The sequence below is a fragment of the Nilaparvata lugens genome, chromosome 13 (genome assembly GCF_014356525.2).
Source record: "Nilaparvata lugens isolate BPH chromosome 13, ASM1435652v1, whole genome shotgun sequence".
NCBI classification, from domain to species: Eukaryota; Metazoa; Arthropoda; class Insecta; order Hemiptera; family Delphacidae; genus Nilaparvata; species Nilaparvata lugens.
Genome location: NC_052516.1, coordinates 16,603,702 through 16,629,758, shown reverse-complemented (window position 1 = coordinate 16,629,758; position 26,057 = coordinate 16,603,702). Strand labels below are relative to the sequence as shown.

The 26,057-nt window shown below is 33.7% G+C and overlaps 1 protein-coding gene across 1 annotated transcript in view; it reads left to right on the top strand.

Annotated features, from left to right (window-relative positions):
• Positions 1 to 26,057, top strand: part of LOC111052245 — an 87,180-nt gene that overhangs the window by 37,590 nt on the left and 23,533 nt on the right. Inside the window, exons 10-15 of the mRNA XM_039440370.1 lie at positions 1,430 to 1,474; positions 5,728 to 5,849; positions 7,486 to 7,647; positions 18,239 to 18,881; positions 20,779 to 21,155; positions 24,579 to 24,746. Coding sequence (XP_039296304.1) covers positions 1,430 to 1,474; positions 5,728 to 5,849; positions 7,486 to 7,647; positions 18,239 to 18,881; positions 20,779 to 21,155; positions 24,579 to 24,746 — 1,517 coding nt within the window. The remainder of the gene's footprint in view (positions 1 to 1,429; positions 1,475 to 5,727; positions 5,850 to 7,485; positions 7,648 to 18,238; positions 18,882 to 20,778; positions 21,156 to 24,578; positions 24,747 to 26,057) is intronic.

Here is a 26,057-nt window from a genome sequence, read left to right as displayed (position 1 = left end):
AATGAGAATCATATCAAATTTGATATATTACTTGTGATTGTTCCCTTGAAAATGTCTACTGATATGAGTAGAACATTTTTTTTAAATTCAATTCATTCTCGAAGATTGTATTTTGGTTCAAGTATGTCTCATGATAACGTAAAAGCATTACTCAAATGAATTATTTTTTTCTCTCTTGTAACATTGAGAAAAACGAACAGTATTTCATAAAGACTTGAGTTAAGTTGAAGATTTATAGTCATTAGAATATAGTTAGTACATATTTATTGATAATCTCAGCTATGGGTTTAATCAATGATTGAAAGGAGTATGGAATAAATGATATAGTTCAGTATCACAGATCCATTATTGGAATCAGTTTCTTGAATGAATACATTTTTATATTTCAATGCTGATACATTTTATTGATGATCAATGAATAGAAATGAGTTACTAGTCTCTGTTATTGTTCAATTACAAACAAGATCATCTTGATTCTTGATATCTTGATTATTTGACTAATCTTGACTAATCTTACAACTTGACTAAGTTCTACAGCAATTTCGTTGATTTCATTATGCACATTATCTTGTTGAATTGATTGTTAGTTAATACGAAATTCATCAAGATAATTAGTTGAAGTTTTTTTTAAGATCAGGAATTTTAAAATACTTGTATTTTATATTTTATGGATCATCATCTCATGAAGTTTAATATTTATCAAGCTTTTTAACTAGTTGCTATTTTCTATTTAAAGCTTATGCTGCATGAGCTCCATGTATATTTGATTCATACTTCTCATTTAGAGTTGAACAGAAATTTTCAGTTCTTCAAGAAGTTTTAGATTATCATTCTTGAAAATCATTTCTCTAAGTGTTTTTTCTCATTGGAAATTTTTATCCAACGATATATGTGTTTTTTTACAAATTTCGTCAGTCATTGATGTTTGATGTAACTCTACCCTTTTCCTAAAAAGTGTACCCAATCTTATAACTTCATAGCGTGTAAGATTTTTCTCTATGAATGTATTTTTGGAGAAACTCTACTAATACTTGGTGTTTTCTCTTTCTCTCTTTTCTCACTGCTCTCTCCATCTTTCTTTCTCTATTCAATTTCAATATTTTTTGCAATTTTCATCCTCTATTCCCCTTTTATTTTGTTCTCTGTTGAATGCTTTTTTTATTTGAATGTCACTCCATCTGGTGGAATTGTCTGTTGTGTGTTAAACTAACTCACCTAATCCAAATCATGTTTGGTGTTAATCCTGACTTGTGTGTCCCAATTCTCAATGTACCCCTTGTGAATCCGTCAATGTTCCCTTATTGATTTTTATGTGTTTTGAATTTTTCCCACCTTTTTTCGAAAATTCCCTGTCTTTCTCTTTGTTTCTTCCCTGCTTTTTCTCTCTAAACTCCTATTTCTGTCTTGTCTCCAATGCACTCACTTTTAGAAAGAACCAAATGTACCACGCGGTATCAGCCATCATTGCGATGAGGTAATTATCATGGTTTGTTTTTCTCATGATGCTTCAATGATTTCGTCACATTGCAATCTGCTGTTGTATGATTTTCAATTGTTTTTGAGCAGTTATATTTGCTGATTTCATGTCAAATTAGCACAAAACTATGTGATGAAAAGAGTGAGAGAAATAGATTTGCAAATCACAAGCAATTATTGAGAAGAAGTAATAACAACCAACTTAGAAATAGAATTGAATAAAATTACCTCTACTAATTATCAAGGTAAATTGATTGATCGATTGTATTGATTAACATTTATAGCAAGGTACCTGGAATACAGGTATTCTACTACATTGATTTATAGTATATCTAGCAACATCATAAGGGAACTGTACTTTTAACTGTGTTTGTAAAACATTTTATCTTTTATGTGATGGGAAGAGTTGTTAAAACTTTTCACTTCAATTTCCTTAAATTGAAAAAACATCACAATTGATTTTCAATAAGAGACTGCCGAACTATAAATATATAAAATATGAATTTTGGACAAAGTATAGAATAATATGAGGTAAATGCAAGTGGAATCATGACAATATAATAGCATAGAGAAAAGATAGGATAAGAAAATATTCCATGGTATAGGGCGTTTATGTTTCAAAAATCACTTAACTCAAGCCGATAGTCACCGTAGTTCTTTTTCTTGAAGCTAGTTATACATATCTAGTTATACATATGAATCTCCCTCCATAATAACGGACGGAAAAATGCATTTCTGCACAGATATGGGCTTAGCAAGTTAACCCCATCTTGTGCGGGACTCTCTATTCCTGAGTTGAAATCCCAGCCTTGTAAGAGATGTCTCACAAATTATGTGATAAAATCACTCCATTAGTACTTGAAAATGGCCAAAGTAGGCCGAAAATGGTTGTTTTAAATAAAAGTGTACTTCATTTTTGTTTTAGAAAAATAAGTGATATATACCTCAATAATAATAATAATAATTATATGAGCTGCAGCTAGAGGCTCCAATCCTATTGAATGATACTTGAAAAAATATTTATAGGAACATGTTGTTGAACAAGATGATCATGAACACTGTTCAATCATTTGAAAGAGATTTCTATTTAAATCGATTCAATAATAATAATAATAATAATATGTGCTGCAGCTAGAGGCTCCAATCCTATTGAATGATACTTTAAAAAAATATTGATTGGAACATGGTGTTGAACAAGATGAACGTGAACACTGTTTAATCAAAGGAGACTTTTATTTGAATCGATTCGAACAAACTTGAATCATTCTGAATTCTTATTGGATATCCTACATTTCATTGTAGCCTATTAATTTCCCTTGTGAAGTTTCAAGAAAAACTTGGAAGTTCTTGATCAAAACTTTTAATAATTGTCTCACTCAAGTTAATTATAATACAAGGTATTTCAAATATCACTTTCCTACTTGGAAATATAAATTATGTGATATATAATTCAATAATAATAATATGGGCTGCAGCTAGAGGCTCCAAACCTATTGAATGATACTTAAAGATATATATTGATAGGTATATAGTGTTATACAAGATGACGTGAACGCTGTTCTATCATTTGAAGGAGATTTCTATTTAAATCGATTCGAACAAACTTGAATCATTCTGAATTCTGACTGGATATCCTTCATCTCATTGTAGCCTATTAATTTTCCTTGTGAAGTTTTAAGATAAAGTTAGAAGTTCTTGATCAAAACTTCTCATAGTTGTCCCAGCCCAAGGTATTTTAAATATCACGTTCCTATTTGTTCAAATAATAAAGATTAATCTATAATAATCTTTTAACTGGTAATGATCTTATATTATAACTCATAACTGATAACTAACTTGAAACTGATGACTTATAATTATAATAATGATATCAGCGCTACGTCACGTTTTTTGGGTGTGAACCACTTTCACCAAAGCTTCGAAGGAAAGCATTGTATCACTAAAGCACATCGATTTTTAATTTTAATGGAGAAATTTGATGTTCAATATTAATCCAATAATATCTAAATTTAAAATCGTTTGTATTATTAGTGTATAAATTGAAATGGACATAATCTACATAATATTTGGAAAATTCAAGACAAAATTAGGAAATTGAAGAAGTTTTGGGCAATATCCTGTTTTTTTCTTTTCCCACTACTGTATTATTTACTCTATCCAATGAATAAATAAATATTTCACATTTTCCAAATAAGATTTTGGTAACATAACACTACTTCAATACAATTCAACAATAATCATCAATGATATCACAGATATCACAAGTGCACTTTTTCACAATATTTCTATTGTTTCCAATTTATGAGAAAAATTAATATATTTTTATTCTCATCGCATTTTTCCCACTTGGATGACAACATTGTGTTGCATTGTTCAACTCCGTGAAATGGTAATTGTTGAGTTCTCCATACTCTGAATGCTCTTTTAATACTCCTGCAATGTATCCCGAACACATCTTCTTCTTATGAAGCATCTTTCAATGTGTTTGATTCACCAATCACACGATTCGTCACTGCAGCGCATGTTTACTGTGTGTGTGTGTGTGTGTTCAAGAGAATATTGTCAAATTGAGTCGAATCAAATCTTATTTTATTTTCTTTCACGAAGTATTTCACAATAAAGATTGTTGTTCTTGGCACAAGATAATTTATGCACTGTGGAAACTTATTTCAAATTTAATATTGACATTCATTTCATATTGCCACCTCACAATAATTTCAATTCGAAATTTGGAAATTGAAGCTTTCTCTAATATAAATCCGATAGTATGTTGCATCATTTTGAGCTGTGCCTGTTTGTCTTCCACCAAATTATTTTAAAATAATCTTTTATCATTAATTCAATAAAACAATAAAGAATGATATAACTGATGTCAATACTTGATATTGACATTTATTTCATACCGTCAACTCAAAATAATTTCAATTCAAACTTTGGAAATTGAAGCTTTCTCTGATATGAATCCGACAGTATATTGCATCATTTTGGGCTGTGCCAGTTTATCCTCCACCATATTATTTTTGAAATGATTGTGTATCATTTATTCAATAAAACAATAATATAGCTGAAACTACAAATATCAATGAAGGTTCACATCAAAAGTTATTATGAATATTGATAAATAGGTGAGCTTCATTTAAATAAATTTTTATCACGAGTGCTCGTGATTTCTGGAAAAAAAATGTTGAGAAAAATCTCGAGAAAAAGATTTCTCGAGAGTTAAAACATGATGTGAGGTTACCAAAATAACTTACGTTTATAGAACTTACAACAATAAGTCTATAATAGACTTATGGTTATTGGACGTCGATATAGGAACTCTCTCATCACATACTATGGGAAAAGATCTATGTTTTTAGCCAGCTGCTCATGTTTATTCAACCAAAAATGAATATTTTACCGTATATTTATTATGATATTACCAGAGTTTTTTCCAACTACAACAATAATGATTACTTCAACTTACTGAAGATGTTTTCCAATAAATTATTATAAGCCAATCTCTTGAGTAATTGCATTCCTTCATCAAGGTGTCTGTGGTTATATTTCTTTGTGCCGGTTGCAAAAAAGCCAGTTAAATTTTAATCCTGATTAATTCCACGAGAACCAATCAGAGAAGCAGTTTTTTTAAAAAAGTCTTCTACAGAATTCAATCTGTTCAACCGTCTTTTTAGAAAGGTCTTCTCTGATTGGTTCTCGTGAAATTTAACCGGCTTTTATGCAATCGAACCTTTATCTAACAAATGAGACCTATTTCTCTCATACATCAAGTTGCAAGTATCATATATCATGTTAGTTTGTACTAATCATTGATTTGCCAATAAAAAAAAAATATTTTAATATTTATTATGAACTTATAATTCAATTCTAGAATCATTATAAGTTGTATTCCAGTTTATTATTGTTCCCATATTTTCCACAAACGTTTGGTGAGGTGATATTGATAATATTTATAGATATTTTAATATTGATAGATGATACATAATACTATTTTCAATAGGTGACGTTCATATTAAAAGCATGTCTCTATCCATTCGCTAAATGCTTGTAAGCTCTAACACTAGGTTCAGTTTATAATGCTTCAATAGTTTTACAATCAGAATACATTGTTTCCAATGCATTATCGCATACTAGGTCTAGTTCATGAAGCTTGATTAGTCATTTCACTCTCAGAGTTCATTGTTTTCAATTTATAATCTCACATTGTTAGGATTTATTTCTGTTTGGTTGATTAATTTCTCTATTTTTTAGGAAAAACGGTAGAGATGGAGGAGCTTCATTGAATATGTCTGGTGATAGTTCAGCCCATCAGTTCCAGGAGTACACCTATAAGAAGATTACACCTTGTGATGTTTGCTCGCAGGTTCTAAGAGGTAAGTTTGCAATTTTCAAAACATTTTCAAAAGTAGATTTTCAAAACTCGTAGATGTTAGTTTACCAGAGGGTATCATTACATTTTATAATCTCTGTAGTTTACTAGTGAGGTCCCCGGGCTGAGGAACTCGCTCAAAATGCCGCTGATATTCAGCTGTGGAAAGTCAAGAGGAATAGTTTAAGTTGTGTCAGAGAAGAATAATACAACGGTAATCTAATCAACGTAACTTTTTCTCTATGGTTGTGTTGAGCTACCAATCGCATGTATCATTGCCATTGGCTGTTGGCAAATGGAGGTTGAGCTATACTATCATTGGCCGAGACTAGACAAGTATCGCCCTGTTTCGGCCAATGACAGTAGAGCTCAATCTTCATGGTCTACAGTTAATGGCCAATCGCAGGGCTTCACCCGTACTATCTATGCTGCTGCTCAATTTTCAAGCTTGATGTTCACTGGATATTGATAAATAGTGTCTTCTTCTTCAGCTTCAATCATTCGATTGGTAGGCAGCTTTCCATCGTTTTCTGTTCAGAGATGTACTTTTCAGTTTGTAGCTCTGGATCTCTAGATCTTTGGCAACTTGCTTCAGATATTGTAGCCGGGGTCTTCCACGAGCCCTTTGTGCAATTATTATACAGTATTCTTAACGTGAATTCGTTGTGTACAACGAATGTACATGGCCAAGCCAAGAATGACATCTGTCCTTTGAAATACGCAAAAGAGAGCGCTTTTCCTCAATCCTTTGAAATACTTTCCCATTAGTAATTCTATCAGTCCATTTCAACTTGAGCATCCGTCTCCAACACCATACTTCAAAGGAATTTAGTGCTCGTTCTTCTGCCTTACCAATAGTCCAGGTTTCTGAACCATAGAGTGCAATACTCCAAATGCAGCTTCATATTAATCTTCTCTATATTGTATTTTTCTTGACACAGGTACAAGAAAAGTTTATTTTCCTGGTTGGTTGATATTGGAGTGGAGAATTGTGAAAATTTAGTTAGACTGTAAATATTGAAACTATTTATTCTCGATTCTCCTCTTTACTGTTTTTCATTTTTCTAAAAATAACCTTTCTTATTATTATCCTTAAAAGAACATTAATATTTATCTACTAATTTCATAATTTTGTTTGTATTATTACTGTTCTATGTGTCCTCCTTTAGAAGCTCGGACGACATCTAGACGGTAGCCAAATTTATCTCAGACTGTTCGCAAGATGTCTTCTCGGACTGTAGCTACTGCATCATTTATCCTGGTTTTCAGCTCCACAATATCAAGTGCTAAGGGAGGAACAACGTTAAAGATCGTGTTCATGTTCCTCCCTTAGCACTTGATATTGAGGAGCTAAGAACCAGGATAAATATTATGCAGTAGCTACAGTCCGAGAAGATATCTTGCGAACAGTCTGGGATAAATTTTATTTCGTCCGAGCCTCAAAATTAGGGCACATAGAACACTTATAATACATTACCATGAACTTGATACTTCTGTGAGTAATTTGATGTAAAATTGGTTGGTGTACACCACTTTTTTTGAATGAATATAACTGTTAAAAATTGTCATTCTTTTTTAATCACCCGGTAGTATTGAACATTCAATGACAGGTTCTATGTATTTTTGTGTTTTTCCTCAAGGTCACACCCGCCAAGGCCTGAAATGTCGAATCTGCAAGTTGAACGTCCATCTTGACTGTCAGGAGAAGGTAGGCCGATGTCAGGCCAAGTCCAGATTGCTGAGGAGGCAAAAATCAACGTCCGAAATCGAAACTCGAATCACTCCAACTCAAGAAGAAGAAGGTAATCTATCGATCTATCGACCTTGAATCGATTTCAAAAATAGTCTTGATGTTGCTTTTTTTATATTAATATAGTAGTACAGTAAGTAGTTCAATTAATTCAAGTAATTAAGGTTTCAGTGAACTCCATTAGTCTTAGTGCAGGTCGCACAAAAGCCAGTTAAATTTTAACCGTCATTAATTTCACGAGAACAAATCAGAGAAGTCGTATTTTCAAAAAGGCTTATCTGATTGGCTCTCGTGAAATTAATCACGGTTGAAATTTAACCGGTTTTTGTGCAACCGGGCCTTAGTAATGTAACTGAGGTAGCCCACTCTTTTTCATTGACAATATAGGAATAAATTATTGAGTTCAATGAACTTTTCTATTGAACAGTGGATGGAGAGGAATTAGTAGGAGATTAAGACTTGTCAGCTCCTAATGAATATAGGGAAGATTGTCTTTTTTCTTTAGGACTTCTTTTAATACAAATTAAAATATAAATCTTAGTACCCTTTTGAATTATTTTGACATTACTTGTTTCGGCTACTAATGCCATTTTAGTAGCCGAAACATGTCGTGTCAAAATAATTCAAAAGGGTACTCAAATTTATATTTTCATTTATAGGGAAGATTCTTTATTGGGAAATATAGGAAATTATCATTTTTCAATTAAAAGATCAAATTGTAACTTAAATTTCAAGGCTTTCTATTCTAATTCTGATCAAAATTCGAGTCTTGTTGAGCTCTAATTCAGCAAGGTTTAATCTCGTTGGCGAGTGGGACGTGGATCTTGAAATATCTTGTAGATTTATATCTAATTCTAAATAGGAATATTTGGTCACAATAAATTTATCTATGTCCTCTAGAGTATTTCTATGTTCAGAGTGTAAGGTAGTATCAAATATCAAGTATAAAGCTTGTATATAAAGCAAGCTAAGTATACTGTATAAAACTTGTTGCTTTTCTAAAACATTCTCAACGTCACTTGCCTTTTAGAATTTGGAATTCAGAATTTTACCACAAACGATTCACGTTCACTACATAATTATTATCATTTTCAAAAACATCTATCTTATCTTAAGCTCATACAATGTACCATTTAGTTATATAAATATACCAATAATAAATGTAATAATACTATCGTGTCATCTAGCTCGCTTAAGTTTTACAAATCATAAAAATAGAACTATATGAATGTTGAATGCCATTCTTGCATGAGATGTTGTGTATTTGTGAATTTATTTTGCAAAAATCAATATCATAGATCGCAGAAAATATTGATGTTGTATTGAATGATCGTTGTCAAATGTTGTTTCAGTTATCAATGTTGTGAACTCTTGATATTGTCTATCATTTATGCTTGCGTTTCAGCATGTTCACCTGATCTTTCAAGCTTGATATTATCCAATCCATCATTCGATTCACAAAAGAATATATTATTTATATTTGTAAAATAAATCATACAATTATAATAAAATTAGCGCACACTCCTTGCATACATGATACACAAATCTCTTATATCACATATTGATTCAATTATTTTTATCATGTTGGCAACTATGAATTTTATTAGTTTGTTTTATCACTGTATACTATCAATAATCTCATTGCACATTCATTTCATAGCACACAGATTCTTTTGGAAGCAGGTTTCTCATCTTTCACCATACAGCAGATTGATTCTGTCAATCTGAATCAATTTTATAAATATATCCTGTTTGAAATTAACAGAAAAAGGAAAGTACAGTACTTCAATTTTCTTCTCTTGAAAGGAACCAATTCCTGTGTTGGTAACAATGAATTGATGTGTTTGTTGTGTTGGGAGCACTGTAAATTTTCAAATAAACCTGTCAACATTCAATCTAAATCAATTTCATTAGCAGTCAATTTCAGATTTTTTGGAAGTAATCGATAATTTTGCTAGTTTTGGCAACAATGAATCGATGGGTTTGTTCTGTTGGGAGTACTGTGAAATTTCAAATATACCTGCCAACCTTCAATCTAAATTCTAAATAAATTCCATAAGCAATCAATCTTAGATTATTTCTTCTTGGAAGAAACAGATTACTTTTCTTGTGTTGGGAATAATGAACGATTTGATGGTTTTTTGTGTTGGAAGCACTGTTAAATTTCAAATATACATTCCAACCCTACTTGTATCTACAGGAAATTGATAAATAACCTTCAATCTAAATCAATTCTATAAAACAATCAATTCTAAAGCCGTGTCCACACTGAACAAATGTTCGACATACATGTTCGGTTAACATGTTTGTTGAGGAGCTCAGGGACAAACATTTCAAAAAGTTTGGACAATCATTGTTTGTCAATTACTTTTGTTTGTCAAAAAAAAAATTACTGTTTTTCCAAACATTTTCAGTTTTGACAGCTGTAAAACATAAAACCTGTTCTTCCCACTTACAAATATTTTGTTTGGTGACGCGTCCACACAGGCCACGGCAAACATTGTTTGTCAAACATAATACAATTTTCCAAAACTTTTTTCTACAAACATGTTTGTCTAAAGGTGCATACAGATATACGCGCCGCGAACATGAGCAATTCACTTTTAATCAGCTGATTATATCTGTATTTTTACAGAAACGGTAAGATACAGACATAAAAAGCTTGGCATCAGCTGATTAAAAGTGAATTGCTCATGTTCGCGGCGCGTAAATCTGTACGCACCTTTACATTTGTGTAGTGTGGACATGGCTTTAATTCTTTTTCTTGGAAGAAACCGATTATGCTTCTTGTGTTGTGGCATGGTGCATTTTACAAAATTAGGAAAATTATCAGTTCTTTTACAGTTGGCAACAATGAATTGATGAGTTTGTTGTGTTGGTAGCACTGTCCCTGTCAATCCCGCGACCGGGCCGCTGGTCTGTGAGTCCCGGCGGCTCCCACAGAACTGTCACCTGGCGAAATCCTCCCTCCAATTCCATTTCCAGATATAACAGTTCAAGAAGCCTAGGTATCCAACATGAAAGTATTCTCTCACACTATACTAGGCTGTCTGATAGCTTCTACTTAAAACGTTACAACGCACTCAATTCTGGGGTGGATCTGGGTTCGACTCAAGGCTAGGTCTGATATACATATTGATTCGTATGTATGGGAACACTAAATAAATTGGAGACTTCTGTAGATATAACACTCTAACTTTTAGGATAAGTTATTGCTCGAATACTCTACCTTTTGACATACGTTAATATGAATTTCAACCCCTTATAAAGGGGCTACTTAGGGGTTGTAACTCGAATCTAAACACCCATTGCGTGGTACATCATTTCCAAGGCCTTTTTTAAACAAGAAATTCAACCTCAATTAAAAATTTCTATGATACTTGTATCCAAAATGGGGGCTGATTGAAATTTTAGTTTTTAAGGAAATGAGGTGTTGTAACTCAAATATTTTAAATGTTAACACCCATTGTGTGGTACATCATTCTCAAGGCCTTTCTAAAACAAGTAAGGAGACATCAATAAAAATGTTCTATAATACTTTTATCCAAAATGGCGGCTGATTGAATTTTTAGTTTTTAAAGAAATAATTGATAAAGTTTAATCAGCCGCCATTTTCGATAAAAGTATCATAGAAAATTTTTATCGATGTCATCTTTCTCGTTTTGAGAAGGCCTCAAAAACTATCTAACACACAATGAGTGTTTACATTTTTTAAATATTCAAGTTACAACCCCTGAGTCTCTCCCTTATGAGGGGTTTGAAATTCAGTTGTACGTCAAAAGCTAGAGTATTTGACCAATAACTCATCCTGAAAGTAACAGTATTATATCTACAACAGTCTCCAATTTATTGAAGGATTCCCTTACATATGACTCACTCTGTATACATATCATTCACAAAGATAAAATTTGTTGAAAAAGAATTAAATATTGTGGAATTTTGAAAGGACACTGTGTTTCAACAATCATTCATAAATATTTAAAAACTTGAGGCCCGAAGATTGATAAAAACTTATCATTCATTTGTCTGGAAGCTCAAAATAGATCATCCTGTTCTAAAGAAATTTCAGCTGAAATATAAAAGGCACATGCTAGGAAAAAAAGTAGGAATATTTCAAGTATACTACAAAAACTAATGACACAAATTGATTTGAGAACAACATTCTAAAAAAAAAACAATTATTCGGAGATCATACAGTAGTGAAGAACCAAATAGGAAGTGTTCGATACACCACAAAATAAATCCAACATACCGGTATCTGAAAATTACAGTACAGTAGTTGAAATAAGAGTTCGATCGTAATTAACTGTAAAGGGAAAATTAATAGAGAAGTGAAATTAATTAAAGTAATATAATATATGACTTTGAAATTTTCTCTAATAACGATCACTTGAAAATTGGTGAATAGCTCGACTGCCTCGAGTCAATAATTCGGTCAATTCAATTTCAAGATTGATTCTAATATGATGAGTTTCATTAAAATAAGAGGAAAATTTAATAGAATTTATTGCAGCCAGATCCACTCTAGAGGAGAGTTTTCCTGATTACTTTAATGCTGATGCCTTGTTGATACTGGCTATCTCTCAAACAATCTTCGCTAACGAAATGGTAGTAGCCTATGAACTCTGTACTACCTATGCTATCAATTTTGTCGATTTCAAAATACTCGTGAATTTGCAATTAATCGGTAATTGAGTTTCAACAGAAAGCAAATGTGAGCTTTTAACTAATGGATATAACTCAACTCTGTAAGGCTTTGAAATAAGAGATTTGATTTGGTACAACATTGATTAAATTTTAATAATTATGTATGAACAACTCATAGGAAGTTATAGATTCTATAAAAAAGCATTCTCCAAGAATGTTGAATTGTAACCTACCACAACATACTTTCTAAATCTACCTACTAACCGACAAAATACCCTCACCAAACATAGCCTACTCACCTTACAAAACATATCATTATTCAAAAGGGCGGCTTCATCGATAAGAGTATCAAAAACATTTCAAAACCATTTTCTTGTTTTTTTCAACGATATGTTATGTTTGATAGTCATTTTCAACGACCAGTTAACAAGTGTTTGGTTAGAATATTCAATGATCTAATGCAATAGAATGCTTCAATAAACTCTTCAATTTTTAAAATATTGTTCTTCATTGTGAGCAACACGAAATACTTATAGCCCACATTTTAAAAAGTGATATCTGTTTAAGGAAAAAGAGACTTAGACTATTGATTTTGTAGATTAAAACCATATGCAGAGCTATACTAAACATTAATTTATCAGATAACAATAATTCTTATTCTCTATGAAGTAGAGGCTTAACAGTTTGATATTATTATGGTTACTGTGGGTAGTGTTGATTAATCTATCTTGAAAAACTAACTTTTGCATTGATATATTTAATTGTAGTAAGTATTTCTCTGATTAGTTTGTTACAACCTTTTTGGTGGTTGAGATCTGAGATTTGACGATATGAGAAAAAAATAGCAAGGTTCATAATTATTGAATATAACAAAATGTGAATTGAGGTGAATGGTTGTAATAATTATAAGTGAATGGTATACGACTATAAGGATAAAGCAATTTCTGGGATTTTTGAACTTGAAAAATGAAATATTGAATCTCCTAATAAGCTAGGAAGGCGTATCAAAAACTCTGATGTAAACAAAATACTGTAGTGTAACGAGTTTGTCGCATGCATTGCGGGTTGCCTATCCTACTCCTTCAATACATCACGTCACAAATATTCTTTTCCTACAGTTACGTTGAAAAGTGGTCATTGCTGCACTGATTACAGAACGCAAAGAATCACTTTTCCGCTCTAGTGCGGGAAAAATTTTTCTGCACTCCAGATTTGCAACATGGCAACGCAAAATACTTAGTAGGTTATATGGAGCAACAGTGCAGCAAATCAAAATGAAGTTGGTAACAGTGACTGCTGTGGCTGCTATAGTGAGCAGAGGTGCAACGAAGCACAACGCGCTAATTATTACTATTATATATTATAACGAGGACAGCAACAGCACAGTGCCACCACAGCACACACCACACAGCCGCCTCGCCATTCAAACACTACTAAGTTATTTGATGGATTTCAGGCAATTTTACCCATAATTACCCACTTTTCATATTCAATGGTAACTGTAGGAAAAACTTAATGTGAAATACGTGCGCAAAGTTCCTCTGCTGCACTCAAGAAACCATTCCGCCCTCGCCTACGGCTCAGGCGTAAACGTTTCTTTCGGTGCAGCAAACTGACACTTTGCGCACTAGTTGCACAAATAACTATTTGAGATTATTTACTTTAGAAATCAAACTGCCGTTAGGAATTTCCATGAGATTGATCTACAATATTTTGCTAATATCCTATTCTTTCTTGAAACTTTACCAAAATTCCTTCTATGGTCTAAGTTTTGCAAGATTTTTCAATCAGCCTGGTAATTGTCTTGAATAGTATTTATAGTATACCTTATTCTTCCCTACTTCCAACTACGTCATACGTTTTTCTCTTTTCGTTGTACGTTTCACTTCGTTTTCGCATCAGTCTGGATTCATTACTTGCTTGTATCTATGATCAGCCTGAACTTTATCTTCAATACTATTATCTTAATCAAATCCTTTTCATTTGAATATAATAAGTTATGAATACTCTTGAAATAATTTGTCCTGTGCTATTTTTTGGCTACTGAGGCTCAGTCATGGACCATATCACTTGGGTTGAACCATTGTTATTGGGATCCATCAAGATCTGTGCTATATCTACAGGCATAATTGAGTGGTTCATAATATAAAGCTGGAAAATAGAATCTCGAGCAATTCTTTCGAGATTCAAACCCGACTGCTGAACTTATTTATTTATTCATATGCAAATACAATCCAGGTAAAAACAACAGGTATTTGCCAAAAACTGCTTCAAACCTTAATTTGGAATACACAGTCTCATAGGTCATGTTACTTACGTAACTTACATAAGTCGCACACAATTTTGAACTTGATTGAACTAGGATCTTCGCTCTGATTTTTCAGTAAAACAATGTAATTCAAGACGAATAAATTCTGTGATTGAATGAGCCTTGATTATAAAAATTGCATAGGCTATAAACTCATCTATCAGGATGAATAGATTGAATCATTTTATTATTGTAGCATTATTTTAGTAATACGCTGTTCTTTTTTTTCAATCATCTCCAAATAAAATGATAAATCTGCATGAATCAGTTACATTTGATCGATATAATCCTTAAATAACCCTACGATCGTACACTCACACCCAGTTCATGACAAGTTACTCTCACTTCACCATTTCATACCTTGACAATTGTCACGCATCCACCAAGGACATACCTTTTCCATTATCGTAGCATTACAATAGCTCTTCCATTACAAACCACGTGTACACTGCATCCACATTCTATTAATGTGGATTCTCACATATCTGTGTCAGGGAAAGTGAGAATATTAATTCCATAGCTTCTAATGGGACTATTCACACTCGATGAGTGTGAATAGTCCAATAGGAAATCATGGAAATTATATTTTCACTGTGCCGGTCACTTTCACTGATACTGATAAGTGGGAATCAAGCTTTATGACTCTTTGCCACGGTTGCACAAAAGTCTGTTAAATTTTAATCGTGATTGAAGGCCACACAAACCAATCAGAGCAGCTTATTTCTCTATAAATCCTTCTCTGATTGGTTCTCGTAGCATTTGATCATGATTTAAATTTAACAGGCTTCTGTGCAACCGGGCTTTATGATTTTAAACATCGTGATATGAGTACTCGTATGAGATAAATAGGTGTTAAAAGATTGTTTGTTCTAACTTCTGCATGATTATGTATGCGAATGTTTTTTGGCAAATGTGGCGTATGTTGTGAAGTAATTGGAAAATGTTTCATTTACATTCTCATCAGAACATTGATAAAATGTTGCACTCTCATATCTATATAGCTTAAAATATTGATTTATATAATCATAGAATAGATCCACATAGAAAAGGCTACTTATAGAAATAGTTCTGCAGAGAATTATAAGTTCTCTGTCTTCTGTATTGGATGGAATTATTATGCATTGGATGAAATAATATTTTGCAGATCAGATATTTGTGTTGCAGGAATGATACTTGAATATTACTGTGTACTATACTATCTTCTAAGGCCTGGTTGCACAAACGTCAGTTAAATTTTTACCGTGATTTATTTCACGAGAGCCAATCAGAGAAGGGATTTTTCGAAAAGACAGCATGTCTGATTGGTTCTCGTGGAATTAATCACGATTAATTAAAATTTAACCGGCTCAGAGAAGGCTTCTTCGAAAAGACAGCTTATCTGATTGGTTCTCGTGGAATTAAAATTTAACCGGCTTTTGTGCAACCGCCACTAAGAGTACTGCAGAGATATTGTTTATCTGTTGTAATTACCAATCAATACTAGATTATCTGGCTCATAACTGACTTACACTGTTACACTACGTCAGTTACAATACACGTTTTTCAAGTCTATCGGAAAACTTGACTTTGGAAATGATGACACACGTTTTCCCCAGCACTTCATTTTATTTCATGGAAGTTGGCAAACATCAGCTTTGTTCTCCATTTTGCATTCACATCACATAACATGGAACATAATCATCCAGGTTTCATGTGAATAATATATATGCTGTAGTGATGTTGAGTGTAGAAGGTAGAGTTTGGCCTACGCCTAGTGTATCATTGATTTACTCGAGGTTGAGATTTCTAGAGATCACAACAGTTTTTTTCATAAATCAGAATTTGAAGGGACAAGTACTGTATCGAGGACCTAGTGAGCTTTCCTTAGGAATAACATTTTTCAGAAAACTATCCCTTTACATTACATGTTTCAAATAACTTTTAACAATCTTACTACGATAATAATTAAAAATAAAAACACACATATGTTGTCAAATTCTACAGTTTTATTTGGTACAGGACCATGGTTTCGTTACCACACAGGTCACATTTTCAAGCTGACTAAAGCACTACCTTCGTAAACATACGGAGGTAGTGACTAAAGTCGGATCTGACAGTGACTCACTCGAATCTAGTAAGTTATTGTCGGTTATGTTTCAGAGTACCATCGAAGAAGCATGCTAATATATGAAAATGAAAATGAAAAAATTCTTTATTAGGCGAGGTTAGGACTTTTAAGTCCTCTCTACCACTCAACCTCATCATAACAAATGCAATTGAATTAATAATACAGTGTAACTTGATATTCAAGGCATATATATCATGCTTGGATAACTGCAATTCAAATTGAAATTAATTTTTGGACCAAATTCTTGTAATTTGGTAACAAACTCATTTTCAAATTGAAGTAAGAACCAATAAAACCATTTTTCGGACATGTCACTTTTAAATGTTCAAATAGACATTCTTGTGTCCCAGTGATCAGAGCTTTATTTGATCACTCTCAACTAAGTAATGTGTCACATAACTCCTGTCTAAGAGTGGACTACTCAAGGAGATCTCCATTATGTTGATGAGGTTGGAAATCAATCTCCAGTCCAGTGGTTCAGATCACACCTGATCTCCAATCATCATCATCATCATCATCTTCTTCTTCTTACAAACAAGAATTAGGCTTTAAATGCTTAAATAGACATTCTTGTGCCCCAGTGATCAGAGCTTTATTTGATCGCTCTTAACTGAATAATACTTAACTGTCACATAACTCCTATTTAAGAGTGGACTACTCAAGGAGATCTTGAGTAGTCCGACTCACACTCTAGCCAATTACTCAAATAAAAAAAATCCTAATATTGCCACCGCTTGAGTGGTCTGCCAACATCTCTTCTGCCTACTGCCTGATAATTATAGACTTTAAATGGTGTTCCTTCAGCTGACATTCTTTGAACATGCTCCCTCCATTGATGCCGATTCTCCATAACTCTTTCATTCATGTTGCAGATATTCAATTCTTTCCTAATATATTCATTCCTGAAATGATCTCTTCTGTCACATCCCTTGGTTCTTCGGAGAAATCTCATCTAGGCTGCCTGCTCTCTACTTTCAAGTGGCTTCGTAGTAACCCATGATTCACTACCATAGAGGAGGTCTGAGCGGCTATTACCTTATAAAAAATCAATGATTCAATCATCATCCCCGCCATTATACTCGCATAAGGCCCTAGAAATCATATTAGAGTTACCATCTATAATCCTCAGTGAAACAAAATAAAAATGTTTTTATCAATTCATAATTCAAGTGATGTCTTCACTATTTTATCACACAAGGGAGGAGAGAATAAAACATTTAGAAGAATTCTTAGCATGTTTGTAATATTATCTCAATTGGATGAGTCCATGATGAAGGATGTTGATGATGATAATAATGGAATTGCAATCAAAGTTTCAAATTCAGTAGCCAATGTTATTTTCCAACTTTCACCACCTCGTGTTAAGGCTTCTTTGAAGACACAAAAGCCCTCTCTCAACCTCAAGTAAATCAGGCAGTAACCTAACCGCATGCAAGTGAGTAGCCGCAAAGCAGTTAGTAGGCTGCTAGCGTACATACGCATTGCTGTTGTCGTGTTTTTGAGCGATGCCTGTGTTTTTGTTTTGTGTGTTGTCGCTCGCTCGGCTCGCTTGGCCTTGACTTGGTGACGTCATCAACGCAGGTGTGACGTCATCAACGCTGGACGCCCAATCGCCGCAGACCGGCGACGCGCCGACCGACAACGTGTATCAGGTGCTCAAAACGGCCAGCTACTTCTCTAGTGCGCCTGCGCAGCGAGAAACGCGGTCGGTCACGATTCGAACCGTGCCTGAAGCGTATCCGCCAAGGTCGATCATGGTTAGCGACCGCGATTCAAGGTCACTGATGCCTAACGATCGTGATTCACGATCTATGATGCCTAGCGAGCGTGATTCACGATCTATGGTGCCTAGCGACCGTGATTCACGATCTATGGTGCCTAGCGACCGTGATTCACGATCAATGATGCCTAATGACCGTGATTCACGATCAATGATGCCTAACGACCGTGATTCACGATCTATGATGCCTAACGACCGTGAATCACGATCAATGATGCCTAACGACCGTGATTCACGATCTATGATGCCCAACGACCGCGAATCAAGGTCGATCCTGGTCACCAGTGACCGTGATTCAAGGTCAATGATCCCCGGTGACCGTGATCCAAGGTCAATGGCACCTAGTGACCGTGACCCAAGGTCAATGATGGAACCAGTTGGACGTCGGATGCCTCAGCCACAGCCACTCCATTATTTCTTCAACCATTTCATCCCTCTTTTCAAGTTATCACTTCCATGCCCACAAATTAAAGATATAATTTTACAACGATCTTCGTATCTATCTTCATAATTTGTTGTTATCTTATCATTTTTTCAACTTTTTCATCCCTCATTTGATGCTATCACTACCATATCACAAATTAGAGAAGTAATTTTTCAATAATCTCTAGTGTCTATCTTCATAATTGTTTCAACTATGTTGTCTCTTCAATTTTATGTATCACAATCATGTTTGAGAATCCATTTCTGCTTCGTCTGTAGTCCCTTCCTTCATCATAATATCATTATCATTTTTTGTTTAAATTCAATGGATATTTTTGTTTTCATCCACTTTCATTTTATTATAACTTCATCTCATAGATTTGAAAATCTATTTTTATTATTCCTATAGTCTCTATCTCTATTATAATACAGTTTTATCACTTTTTGTTTTTGATTCACTCATCATTGTTTTGAATATTGTATTCCATGCCTGCATTGATGTTACCACTTTCATAATCATGTAGTTGAAAATCAGTTGTTCTTCACACAATTTTTGTAGTACAGTATCATTGTTAGGACTTTAATGAAGGATATTTTCATTTCAACATATTCGAATTATGTAGGATCAAATTTCTCCACTCACAGCTTTTGTTTTATTTTACAATTCCGTTGAATTATTTTACAATGCACGAGCTTTACAGATATCAGAGTTGACAAAAAATACAGATTACATCAATATGCATTATCTGTTCATTCACACAAGCACCAATTACAAAACCACATCAATCCACATTTTGTTCTCCAATCAAACAATTCTAATTAAAATGGCCAACCGATGGTCTCACATATTCGTCATTTTGATGCGCGGGATATAAATTTATGAAAATGCTATCCACTTTGAGTAATAACTTATGTTTCTTGAAACTTCCAAACCCAACTATTGAACTCATATTAATTGAATGATCATTTATAGATAGGGGAAAGCTTACAGGTGTCATATTACTTATATGAATTAAGAAACTTTATTTATTTCAATTAAATTATTTTATTTCAATTCATTTACTTTTATTTTGATTTTGAATTCTTCTTGATAACACTATATTTCCTCAAGGTTGTATCACCAGAATAACAGGTTTGGGATTTCTACAACTCCTTTACATTTCATTGAGTTTCTTCAATTTATTTCTGCATGGCTTACATTTTTATTAACATTTCTCAAATCGCTCATTGCTTCAATATTATACAACTGCAAATACCTCTACCTACTACAGAAATCTGGAAATCTCATATGCAAAAAATATCATCGAACAGATAGATTGGTGAATATATTTATATATTATCACTTCAAAAACCAAGTTTAGAAGAGTAGGTCAATAGTATCAAGTTATGAGATGTGCTTGGAATAGGACTATTCTAGAAGATTTGTTGCTTTCGCTTTTATTTTTTCTCAAATAATCAGTCCATCTCCATATTTCAATCCATTTCCAATGCCAAAGAAGCAGAATGGCAGAACTCAAGCTGTTAGGGATGTTTAAGCTTTTAGGGATATTCATGACATGTTTTTCCACTACTTCGTCGATAATTCGAGGATCGATACCACATCCTGAATCGAGTACAAGCAACAGATTCCACAGATAATCTCTGGGAAATAATTCATCAATTAATTAATAATTCAAATGGATTATATTCATAGTCGATAATTTGAAGATTGATACCACATCCTGAATCAAGTACAAGCAACCGATTCCACAAATAATCTCTGGGAAATAAATCATCAATTGATTAATAATTCAAATAAATCATATCAAATCAAATCAAATCGTTTATTGCACAAAAATATATACAGAATACAACTGAAAGGAAATTGACAACTTTGTGCTACACGTCGGCAAAAGAAAACTTGTACGCCGACGTGGAGTCTTAATATAACTGATTCACGATCAATGATGCCTAATGACCGTGATTCACGATCAATGATGCCTAACGACCGTGATTCACGATCTATGATGCCTAACGACCGTGAATCACGATCAATGATGCCTAACGACCGTGATTCACGATCTATGATGCCCAACGACCGCGAATCAAGGTCGATCCTGGTCACCAGTGACCGTGATTCAAGGTCAATGATCCCCGGTGACCGTGATCCAAGGTCAATGGCACCTAGTGACCGTGACCCAAGGTCAATGATGGAACCAGTTGGACGTCGGATGCCTCAGCCACAGCCACCTCCCTCACTTCTACGTGGTCCATCCTCACTCACCGTCGGTCCCCCCTCACATGCCTCAAGCTCAGGTATGCACTCTCATCAGTATCCTCAATTGTTTTTCAAGACCTTGAATGCATTTTCAGGTACCTTTATGTGAAATGAGGTAGGTAAAACCACTAGTTTTCATCCTTATTATTTCACGTAATATATATCTTTCCAAGATGTAAAATTATCCTCAATCACCATATTTATAATTGGTTCTCCATTATTTCTTCAACCATTTCATCCCTCTTTTCAAGTTATCACTTCCATGCCCACAAATTAAAGATATAATTTTACAACGATCTTCGTATCTATCTTCATAATTTGTTGTTATCTTATCATTTTTTCAACTTTTTCATCCCTCATTTGATGCTATCACTACCATATCACAAATTAGAGAAGTAATTTTTCAATAATCTCTAGTGTCTATCTTCATAATTGTTTCAACTATGTTGTCTCTTCAATTTTATGTATCACAATCATGTTTGAGAATCCATTTCTGCTTCGTCTGTAGTCCCTTCCTTCATCATAATATCATTATCATTTTTTGTTTAAATTCAATGGATATTTTTGTTTTCATCCACTTTCATTTTATTATAACTTCATCTCATAGATTTGAAAATCTATTTTTATTATTCCTATAGTCTCTATCTCTATTATAATACAGTTTTATCACTTTTTGTTTTTGATTCACTCATCATTGTTTTGAATATTGTATTCCATGCCTGCATTGATGTTACCACTTTCATAATCATGTAGTTGAAAATCAGTTGTTCTACACACAATTTTTGTAGTACAGTATCATTGTTAGGACTTTAATGAAGGATATTTTCATTTTAACATATTCGAATTATGTAGGATCAAGTTTCTTTACTCACAGCTTTTGTTTTATTTTACAATTCCGTTGAATTATTTTACAATGCACGAGCTTTACAGATATCAGAGTTGACATAAAATACAGATTACATCAATATGCATTATCTGTTCATTCACACAAGCACCAATTACAAAACCACATCAATCCACATTTTGTTCTCCAATCAAACAATTCTAATTAAAATGGACGACCGATTGTCTGACATATTCATTATTTTGAAGCGCGGAATATGAATTAATGAAAACACTATCCACTTTTAGTAATAACTTATGCTTCTTGAAACTTCCAAACCCAACTATTGAACTCATATTAATTGAATGATCGATCATCTATAGATAGGGGAAAGCTTACAGGTGGCATATTTCTTACATGAATGAAGAAACTTTATTTTAATTGAATTATTTTATTTATTTTTATTTTGATTTTGGAATTCTTCTTGATAACACTATATTTCCTCAAGGTTGTATCTCCAGAGTAACAGGTTTGGGATTTCTACAGCTCCTTTACTTTTCATTGAGTTTCTTCAATTCATTTCTGCATGGCTTACATTTTTATTAACATTTCTCAAATCGCTCATTACTTTAATACAATACATCTGCAAATACCTCTACCTACTACAGAAATCTGGAAATCTCATATGCAAAAAATATCATCGGACAGATAGATTGGTGAATATATTTATGTATTATCACTTCAAAAACTAAGTTTAGAAGAGTAGGTCAATAGCATTAAGTTATGAGATGTGCTCGGAATAGGACTATTCTAGAAGATTTGTTGCTTTCGCTTTTCTTTTTTTCTCAAATAATCAATCGATTTCCATATTTCAATCCATTTCCAATGCTAAAGAAACAGAATGGCAGACCTCGAGCTGTTAGGGATGTTTAAGCTTTTAAGGCTATTCATGACTTGTTTTTCTACTACTACGTCGATAATTTGAGGATCGATACCACATCCTGAATCGAGTACAAGCAACAGATTCCACAGATAATCTCTGGGAAAAAATTCATCAATTTATTGTTAACTCAAATGGATTATATTCATAGAACATAAAATTATATTATATTGCAGCTTATCTCTGTTCAGATGCATCTAGATTAACAGTAGTATGGAAACACTTGATAGTCTGTACTCTCTGGTTCTAAATTGTCCTCCTCTAAATGAGACAAGTTGTGACTTCCACAAAATATTCGTGTTGCCAAAGTGTACGAGATTTCAATTTTGTCCTGCAAGCACCGCATAAAATTAATATGCTGTGTAGTGGATACATTGAAATCGATAACTCTGCATCTACCGTGTTGTCAGTTGTAAAATTGAATATATTTATTTTATTTTTATTCATTCATTTACTATACTAATGACACTAATGTAATAACATTGATAGATAAAGTAATAAGGTAGTCCTTGTGCTATTTTTCTTCCAAATTTGGACACAGTCCAAGATAAGGTTAGATATCCAGTTAAATGTGCCTGTATAAAAATATTGAAGTTTCCCACAATTTGGCATCACGGATAATATTGTCAAAATCTCAATTTCATTCAGAGTATAGACAGTTCAACAGTGAGTTACATTCAACATGCAACGCGTTAATATTAAAAATTTTTAAAATCTAAAGAAGAGTGCTTAGGAATTTAACTCACTTTGGGAAGAGAGATTCTCGAGAGATCCATACTTTGCAGACTCAACCTTATGACACTTCCTGCTTTATACATGGTTGACATTTAGATGTACATAGAAGAAATAGTGAGATAATTGCTGAAAACCACACCATTCACAGGTTTCCTCAATCTTTTACAACAATTTTTTTCTGCCCAAGCACAGACTTACCGCCTTTGAGAAGAGAGCCTTATTATATTCAGGCATAAAAATATATAATTATTTGAAAAACGAGTTGAAAACTGAGACTAATATGAAATTATTCGAAAATAAAATAGGTTGTCCCTACTTTGAAGAGTTGTCCCTATAGTTTTGAAGGGGGAATGAGGTCCTTGTCTGGTAGTTTGGATATATAAGCTTTTAAGAAAATTAATATATTGAAAAATGTATCGTATAAAACCAATCTTGTATGTAACATTATATATGTAATTGACAGATGGCATGTTGTATGAGTTATAATGAAGCTCACATATATACAACTAAGCGTCATGAATAACAATAATAATAATAGCGTACCTGAATTTAGAGGCTGGGCCACACCTGTAATGCAGCGTTTCGATTTCACTCTGATCATACAGTCAACAAATCAACAACTAGTTATTAGTAGTATCATTGAGAAATAATAGCGTAAGTAGATATCCCATGGTATAGGGAATTTATGTCGCAACTTTTGCTGTTATCTCAAGCCGATTACTGTCGATTATTGTCAGTTTTTATTGTTTTGTTGGGGTGAGAGTGTATGAACGGCACAATTTGAGAGACTAACAGCGTCACACAGCTGCATGGGAAAAAACTACGTGAACTATCGGCTTGGGATAACAGTAAAAGTTGCGACATAAACGCCCTATACCATGGGATATCTACTTACGCTATTGTTTCTCAATGGTAGTATTCAGTGAATGATAATTATTTGCGATTTGTAACTGGTGTCTCTAGATTACGGTATGGTTGCCGGAGCTGCGGCAATGCAGCCGCAACTGCAGCCGCAGCCGCAGACGACAGCGGAAGCGATGCGTCGCCGGCGGCTGTTCGGCGGAATCCGCAGCCTCAGCATGTTCAATCGAGGTCCGCACCCGAACGGTCGATCCATCTCCCTGCCAGAAAGTAGGCTCTGTTAGACAGAACACAATTGATGACTGTGCATTTTTGACCGAATTGATGACTGTGCACTTTTGAACCAGATGCTGACTGCTGACTGGATTGGATTGTTTGTTGGTGTTGTTCCTTTTTTTGGTTTTCATCCAGTGAGTAGAGAATGTGAGTATTACATTCTATACTCACTGGTTGCTGGCCAGTTTTTGAACGTTTTGACAGAAATGAAATAATGACTCTGCACTTTTGAACCAGATGCTGACTGCTGACTAGATTGGATTGTTTGTTGGTGTTGTTCCTTTTTTGGTTTTCATCCAACCATTGGTGTTCTTACTTTTTTTGTTTCCATCCAACCATTGGTGTTGTTTCTTTTTTGTTTCCATCCAACCATTGGTGTTGTTTCTTTTTTGTTTTCATTCAACCGTTGGTATTCTTACTGTTGTTCTCATCCAACCCTTAGTGCTCTTGATTTTTTGTTTTTATCCAACCAATAGTGTGTGGTGGAATGAATTGTATGAGCTCATACATTCCCTAACATCTATAATTTGTTTACTTTTCGAGTACATCAGGCACATTTCTTACTTTCAATCTTACCTTCATTTTTCAATTATTACATTTTTGCAATTTTCCTTCTCTCGTTTCTCCCCTCACCATTCACCCTTCTTTCTTATTTTCTTCCCTCATCCGTTTTTCTCTCTCCTCTCTCTCTCTCTCTCTCCTCTCTCCTCTCCTCTCTCTCCTCTCTCTCCTCTCTCCTTTCTCTCTCTCTCATCTCCTTTCTCTTCTCTCCTTTCTCATTCCTCCTCTCTCCCTTCTCCATTCTTCTCCCCCTTTTTCTTTCCTCCTTCCGTTTTCCCCTCTCTCCTTTCAGGAGAGAATCCATTAACTTCTCATTCATCTAAAAATTACCAAAATTCATCTATGGTTTTGTTGAATTCTCTTTTTTATCTTTCTTCTCTCTCCTTTCTCCTTTCTTATTTATTTTCTCCTTTGTCCATTGAATAATTCCCTTAGAGGGAAATAATTCCCCTTTGCATTGTTTTCTTGAATTGGATTGGTTGAGTTGTTTACGCTCCATTCATAACATTCATGACACTAATACATTCATTGTGTTGTGTTTTATTTCTAGTCCATGATTTTATATCTGATTCATTTTTTTCCTGGATGATTTTGAGTTTTTTTGTTCATCTATGAGACCCATCCAATGTATCTGTTCAATATTATATTTGATTCATTGTTTTTCCTGGATGATTTTTAGTTTTGTTGTCTATTCTCTTCCATTTATGAAACCTTTTAAATGTATTCACTCAATACAACTCACAT